At 36.1% G+C, this 7,870-nt stretch overlaps 1 protein-coding gene across 1 annotated transcript; it reads left to right on the top strand.

The window, feature by feature from the left end:
- Positions 1 to 4,395: 4,395 nt before the first annotated feature.
- Positions 4,396 to 5,322, top strand: LOC102978661 (olfactory receptor 4N4C-like). The gene has a single exon (XM_024132896.1). The coding sequence runs from the start codon at positions 4,396 to 4,398 to the stop codon at positions 5,320 to 5,322; it is 927 nt and encodes a 308-aa protein (XP_023988664.1).
- Positions 5,323 to 7,870: the final 2,548 nt, after the last annotated feature.

The raw sequence follows: 7,870 nt of genomic DNA, 5'->3' as shown, positions 1-7,870 counted from the left end.
TTGGTGTATATCTGGCACTTCTTTATCTTGCCTGATAATTTTTTTCCCACTTACCCACTACTATCTTGCCACATTGGCCTTTCTGTTTCTTTTCCCTTCTTTCTGCTTCTCACTGCACGATCCCCTTCCTGCTCCATGGATTTTATCAGCTCTTTCTTCAGATCTTCTCATGGTGGGCTTATTGTAGACATTCAGATCTTAGTTGAAATACCATCTCCTCAAAAAGGCTCTCCGTGGCTAGCTCAGCTATAGAGCAGCAGGCTCTTTCTCCGTTTCTTCCCAGAACATCACTGTGTTATATTTGCATCATAGCACTCACCACTATCAGGTATTTTCTCTCTGGTGTGTTTGTTGATTGTCTTCTCCATGCATTAGGATGTAAAATCCCCAGGAGCAGAAACCATTTTTGTCTTGTTCAGTGAGATTAAGACTTCTGGAGTGAGCTTGGAAAGCAGCTTGAAGTTTTCAAGCAACAGATAACTTTCTTTTATCTGTTAAGTCTATTTGAATATGTGGTTTTACAAAATATTTACAGAGGCACTTCTAGGCCTCTCTATCCTTTCATATTCATTTCTTATTTTCCTAATATAGTCTTTGCATTTATTCCTGTTCTTTAATTTCCCCTTCCTTTTAATCTGTCATTTTTACCTTTATAACTTTGTGTATCTCTTTCTTCTTCTACTTTTTCCATTTTTCATTCCTCCCACCTCTCTTTCTCTGAACTGGATATAAATTAGAATGAAATATGTTTGATTATGCATTTTTTTATTTTAAAAATATATGGCTAGTATTTTAATTTTTTAAATAGAAAATATGTGTCTTTAAAACAAAATCAAATACTAAAATTTAAATTATGTTGCCTTCTACTGCATGATTCTTAATTATTTTCCTTCTGTTTAATAATATTAAATTGAAAACAATAGTTCCTCATCATAGCTTTAGCAAAGCATAGAAGACAACTATTCCTAAAATGAAAAAATAGTAGATACAAAGACCAAATAGGGTCTATTTAGGAGGACATCTCCACTGAGGATTTAGTCAGTTCTACAACATGCAGTTCTTTTTTCTAAGAAGGATTATTCAATGGAGTCTTTGTGAACATCATTTATTTTCTCTTTGCCTATCTCTTTGTCACCAGAAATATGATGAATCTAACTTATTTACCATCTACTTGACTACATTATTTTCTTTTTTGATATACCAATGATTTTCTGTCAATTATACTACCTTTCTCTCTTTGAATTGCAGTGTAAAATATAAATCTCCCTTGACTTTCTATTCACTCAGACCTAATAAACATTCTGACTATTCCATCATTTCCATCACTGATGGAATGTTGATTTTAGAATCCAGAAGTGACACCGTGTCTCTTTAACTGATATATATTTGAATATTTGTACCTAACATATCTCTAGTTTAATTCTTTGATTGTATCTTGTTGGCATTCTAAAATTTCCCTTTGAAAGTGTTCTATAGTTTTGTAATCCTTCAAATTCCCAAAGTACAGTCTCTGTTGCATCAGAAATTGGTAGTTATTTTCAAATGTTAAGAGGCCCCTCCGTGAGAAGAGATATTTAAGAGCAAAGGCAGGAATTGAAAGTTATTGTCTCTTCCATTAGGAGGTGGTGTCTGCTGTGTGAGAGCAATGTTGGATTGCTGGAGAGGTAAACGTTTTTGTCATTCTTCATATTATAAAGAACAGAAAGAAGGAATAAATGGAAACATGTTACAACTTTTCTGGTGGGACATCTGTCTTGGAATGCAATGGTCAACATTGTAGTAGAAACAAACTAATATTTGAAGTCTAAATTCAATAATACAGTAGCACCTTTTATCTGTCCTTAATAATATAGCTCTAGTTCCTCTGGATATTTAGAATTACTTTATTGGGGATACATAAAGCCTTTATTAAAATACCAGTTTTCTTGGGGATGTTAACACTTGGTCTTAAATTTATATATCATATATTAACTGAAAGAAGTGAGGGATGTTAGATAGTAACAAATCCTATCTGTTAAGGAGTCAATAGAAGAACATAAGTGCATGATAGGAAATGAAACACAAAGTACTGTGGAAAAGCCTGCAACCCTTAACCTTTAATACATAAAGTTTTCTCTTATGTCCTAAAGACAGTCTAGACGTTTGCAACAGTATGAAATAACCAAGTATATAATAGAGTGGGAGATGCACATAACTTAATAATAAGTACAGAGGGATTCTTGACTTACTTTTCTAACAGTAGGTTTTATGCACAGAAAGAATGATAAATATTGAAGCCAATGAATGCTAAGAAGAAAGGAAGGAAGGGAGGGAGGGAGGGAGGGAGGGAGGAAAGAAAGAAAGAAAGAAAAAGACAAAGAAAGAAAAGAAAGAAAGAAAGAAAAAGAAGAAAGAAAGAAGAACGAATGTAAGGAAGGAAGAACAGAAGGAAGAAAGGAAGAAAAGATGTAGAGAGAAAAACTAATTTGGATTGTGCCATTTGTAAATGTTTGTGCTTCAGTTTTGCTTAGGAAACAATTCATGTGCTTGTGCGTTTGTGTGTGTGCGTACATACATTTGTATGTACATCTGTGTGCCCGTGTAACGTAAAGGGCCTCTTTAATAATTTGTAATATTGACTCTACACAAAAATATCTGTTATTAATTAATCTATTTGGGTTTAGACATACAAAATCAGATATTTTGATGTTTTGAATATTTATGCCATTATAAATATTTTCTTTGGTTTCTTGATTTGGGACTTGATTGTACTTCTCCTTCTTTCTCTTCTCTTGCATTCTGTCTCCCATTACAGTTAAAGTTAGTGGACCCATCTTTCCCTCCTCTCAACACTCCATATTCCACAACACTACTTAAAAACAAGTGTGCCATGTAACTGAAAGCATGTGAACCATTGTTCTATATCACACTGCAGTATTATGCTCTAGTTCAAGTCTTCAAGTTTTGAAAATTTTTTATCCTAAAAATAAACAATTTTTGAGCATGCATGAGCAACATACGTATTTTATTTGTATACTTTATATTCATTTATACTATGACACTTTCAAAAATAGAACTGCAAAGGATGGGATATAATCATATATGTAGAAATTCTACTATTATTGTTTTTGTCTGGAAGAGGGAAATTTCCCCTCTACCCATCTTGAGTTCTTGTGTCTAATAATAAAATTGACACAAGACAAATTAACAGAGAAAGAGAAACAAATTTTAATCATGTGCATGGAGGTCTCATAGAAATGAGATTTAAACAAGTGGCCAAAGCAGGTGCTTATGTATTTTTTAGATGAAAAAACAATAACTTTATGAGTAATCGACAGGACAAAGAAACTTAGGTTTTGACTTAGGAGGTCAATTAGTGAAGAATCTAAACGGAGTCTGGGCATGGGGTAGAAAAATAAAAAAGTAACAAGGTTCGTTTATACAGGTTTCTCTGCTCAAATTCCCTATCTCTAGTGATAAGGGTGTCCTTCTATCTCCAGATGCAGGGGCTGCACCTTTCACATGAGAGATTTCTTTCCTGTTTTCAGGGAGACAGAAAGAAAGATCAGAGTGTCTCCTTTGCATTGACAATTTCTTAAGTAACTTTAATTCAAAATAATCAATATGCCATTGAGGCATATTTTGGGGTGGCCTACCCTGGGCCTCCAAATTTTCATACCAATAAATTATCATGTACATTGGATGAGCACATTGCCAATTTAGAGACCACTGTACAGATAAGCCTCAGATCTCAATTTCTCCAGAATGACCAGGATTCTTTTTATTTAGACTCAGATTATGGGTTAACATTCCATAGAGAAAAAGGAAATATTTCAAATAAGCAGGTTTTTAAAAACTTTTTAGGTAAACATTCTTAAGGTATAATTTACATACAGTAAATCTACCAATTTCTGTATAGTTTAATGGTTCAATAAATTTTGGGAAAAAAAGACACTTTTAACCATTACAATCGAGATATGGAATGTTTCTGTTACCATAAAAAGCTCTGTCATTCCTCTTTGCTGTCAATCCTCACCTCAGCACCATGCCCCCCCATTCAAATAAAAACTTGAAGAATTTAATATCTGTGTTTAAGTTTTTTTCTCAGTCAGAAAAATGTTCATATGCCTCATGTAAATCATAAACAAATCCAGGTCAGGGCAGAGTGCTGCATGAGAGAGCAGTTAAATAGGAGCACAGGACAGAAGCAGAAGAAGAGTGTGGTTTCAAGACTTGGGTGCTGGCACTTAATGATTTATAGAAGAATAAAGGGTAGAAGAAATTTCTTCGTTTGTGGGAGAGTGATGGTATAACATAGATGTGAAATACACAGCTTTTAGTTTGAGAAGAACTATGATCTAGAAGGAAGAATTGGAAATAACCTCTCTACTCCCTGATGTAGTACAGGCAGAGGAGATGAAGATACAAAATAGCACAGTGGTGACAGAATTCATCCTCCTTGGTCTGCCCCAGTCTCGAAATATTCAACTCCTGGTCTTTGTCCTGATCTTAATTTTCTACCTCATCATCCTCCCTGGCAATTTCCTCATCATCTTCACCATCAGGTCAGACCCTGGCCTCACGACCCCCCTCTACTTCTTTCTGGGCAACTTGGCCTTCCTGGATGCATCCTTCTCCTTCATTGTGGCTCCCAGGATGCTGGTGGACTTTCTCTCTGAGAAGAAGGTGATCTCCTATAGAGGCTGCATCATTCAGCTCTTTTTCTTGCACTTCCTTGGAGGAAGGGAGGGGTTACTCCTTGTTGTGATGGCCTTTGACTGTTACCTTGCCATCTGTCATCCTTTACACTATTCAACTGTCATGAACCCTAGAACCTGCTATGCCTTGCTGTTGGCTCTGTGGCTTGGAGGCTTTGTCCACTCCATTATCCAGGTGGCCTTCATCTTCCACTTGCCCTTCTGTGGCCCAAACCGACTGGAAAACTTCTTCTGTGATGTGCCACAGGTCATCAAGCTGGCCTGCACTGACACCTTTGTGGTGGAGCTTGTGATGGTCTTCAACAGTGGTCTGCTCATCCTCCTGTGTTTCCTGGGGCTTTTGGCCTCCTATGTAGTCATCCTCTGCCGTGTATGTGGGTCTGCTTCTGAAGGGAAGAGCAAGGCACTGTCCACATGCACCACTCACATCATCATTATACTTCTCATGTTTGGACCTGCCATCTTTATCTACACTCGCCCCTTCAGAGCCTTATCAGCAAACAAGGTGGTTTCCTTTCTCCACACAGTGATCTTTCCTTTGATGAACCCTGTGATTTACACCCTTCGCAACCAGGAACTGAAAGCTTCCATGAGGAGAGTATTGAGCCGGCATGTGGTTTGTTGAATGGATTTTATAATATGAAGTCATGAAGGGGAAATTCTGGCTACAAATCATTCATTCATTTAACAAATACTGTTTTTCATTGAGTGCCTTCCATTTTTCGGGTACTATTGTAACTAATGGGGGAAAGTTATGCATAACAAGAGAATACACTTGGTGTGTTTAAAGAACATAAAAGAAACACCAGAGTGGTTGGAGTATAATGAGTAAGTGTGAGAGATTTTAGGTATTAAGTTCTATGTGACTGTAAGGGTCAAATAACTAAGGTCTCTTAGGCTGAGATAAGAAGTTTTATTTTATTCTAATTGCAGTAAGAATTCATCTTAATACTTTAAGCAAGAGAGCTGACTTATCTGTAATTGTTTCTTCCATGATTTAGATCAGTTGTCCCCAACCTTTTTGGGACCAGGGACCAGTTTCACAGAAGATAATTTTTCCATGTATGGGGGTTGGGGAGCTGAGGGGTGGGGGAGAGGGGGTGGGGGGATGGTTCAGGTGGTGGTAATGCGAGAGATGGGGAGAAATGGGGAGCGGCAGATGAAGCTTCACTCCCTCGCCCGCCTCTCACCTCCTGCTGTGCCACTCAGTTCCTAACAGGCCGTGGACCGATACTGATCCGCAGCCCGGGGGTTGGGGACCCCTGATTTAGAGGTATATCATCAGGATTTTGGGTAGAGATCAGTAACTGGCAAAACATCATTAAAAGCCAAATGTTATTCTGCAGACCTGTTCTGAGCAATTTTAAAAGCTTGAAAATTCTTGAAAACATATATATTCTTTCCTCTCTCAAAGTTTGTATACTGATAAGAAAGGAAAATAATTAGTTTTATGGAAAAAATGTCATGAAATTATTTCACTTGATTGTATTTCAGCGCTTCATGATTATTACTGATGGGTTATTACAAATCCTCCCTGGATGTTAAAACTGTCCTCAATTGATTTCAATCCAATTATGGTAATGATACTTACTGGTACTATAGATTCTGTTGGAGATTACATAAATCACTCTAGTTATTTTAAGTATAATGGGGTTTAATGTGGGAAATTAAGTATTTATAAAATCTTTTATGGAGTAGAAGACCATTCTATGTGCTGAGCTATAGACATCTAAAGATATCTAAATGAAGAAATAGAGAACCCAACAGCATACACTGAGATTAAAAACTTTTTTTAAAAAATTGATAGTATATGTGAGCTTCCATCAGTATAGATACAGGATATTTGATCAGCACTATCAACAAACTTGACCAGTTGCTGTTTATAGAATACTGCACTCATCAATGACAAGCACACATTCTTTTCAAGTGCACATAGTAGTCTCAAAGATAGACCATATGCTAGCCCATAAAAGTCTTACTATATTTCATACAGAATATATGCTCTGACCACAATGAATCTGAATTAGAAACAATTGACAAGAGAAATATATTCCCCAAATATTTGCAAATTAAGTCACATGCTTCTAAATAACTTAATGTGTACCAGAAGGAATTACAGAGATTATTAAAAATATTATCCCTTGGGGCTTCCCTGGTGGCGCAGTGGTTGAGAGTCCGCCTGGCGATGCAGGGGACACCGGTTCGTGCCCCGGTCCGGGAAGATCTCACATGCCGCAGAGCGGCTGGGCCCGTGAGCCATGGCCGCTGAGCCTGCGCGTCCGGAGCCTGTGCTCCGCAACAGGAGAGGCCACAGCGGTGAGAGGCCCGTGTACCGCAAAAAAAAAAAAAAAATATATATATATATATATATATATTATCCCTTTAATAATCTATTTTCTGAAAGCGTTTGTGTTGAGTTAGATTTTGTATTGAATAACTGTTTGGCAGATTTCATCAGTCGAGCCATTTGGGTCTGAAGATTTCTTTGTGGGAAGGTTCTTAAGTACACATTAAATTTCTTTTACATATATACAGCTATTAAAGTTATCTATTTCTTCTTGAATTAGTTTTGGTAATTAATGGATTCAGAATCTTGTGCATTCAACCTAAGTTATCAAATTTATTGGCATGAAATTGCTCAGAATGTTCCCCTTAGCATTCTTGTAATTTCTGTAATATTTGTAATAATTGCCCTAATTTAACTCCTGATATTATTGATCTGTGTAATCTCTTTTTTTTTTCTTGACCAAAGTGGCTAAATTTTTATGAATTTTATTGTTCTTTACAAGGAACTAGCTTTTGGTTTCATTTGTTTTTCTCTGTTTAAAAAATGTATATATTTCTTCTCATCTATATTATTTAATTTCCTCTTTCTTTGGATTAATTTCATGTTCTTTTTCTAAATTGGAAGATTAAATTATTGATTTAAATTCTTTCTTATAAACCCTTTAAATAAAATCAGTTGATGCTACAAATTTCCCTTCAAGCACTGCTTTATCTACATATTGCACATTTTTATATGTTGTGTTCTCATTTTCATTCCATTAAAAATATTTTCTAATTTCTACTTTGACTTTCTTACTCATGGGTTATTCAGAGTGTGTTTTTTTCCTGAATATTTGAGAATATGCCTGATACATTTATAGTTTAACTCCATTGTGGTCCAAGAACAT

Source organism: Physeter macrocephalus, chromosome 11, assembly GCF_002837175.3.
Source record: "Physeter macrocephalus isolate SW-GA chromosome 11, ASM283717v5, whole genome shotgun sequence".
NCBI lineage: Eukaryota > Metazoa > Chordata > Mammalia > Artiodactyla > Physeteridae > Physeter > Physeter macrocephalus.
The sequence above is the reverse complement of the archived record's forward strand: the minus strand, read 5'-3'. Positions and strand labels throughout refer to the sequence as shown.

What these genes read in the sequence shown, in the direction of transcription:
- LOC102978661 (XM_024132896.1), top strand. Translation starts at nt 4,396, where the DNA reads ATGAAGATACAAAATAGCACAGTGGTGACAGAATTCATCCTCCTTGGT.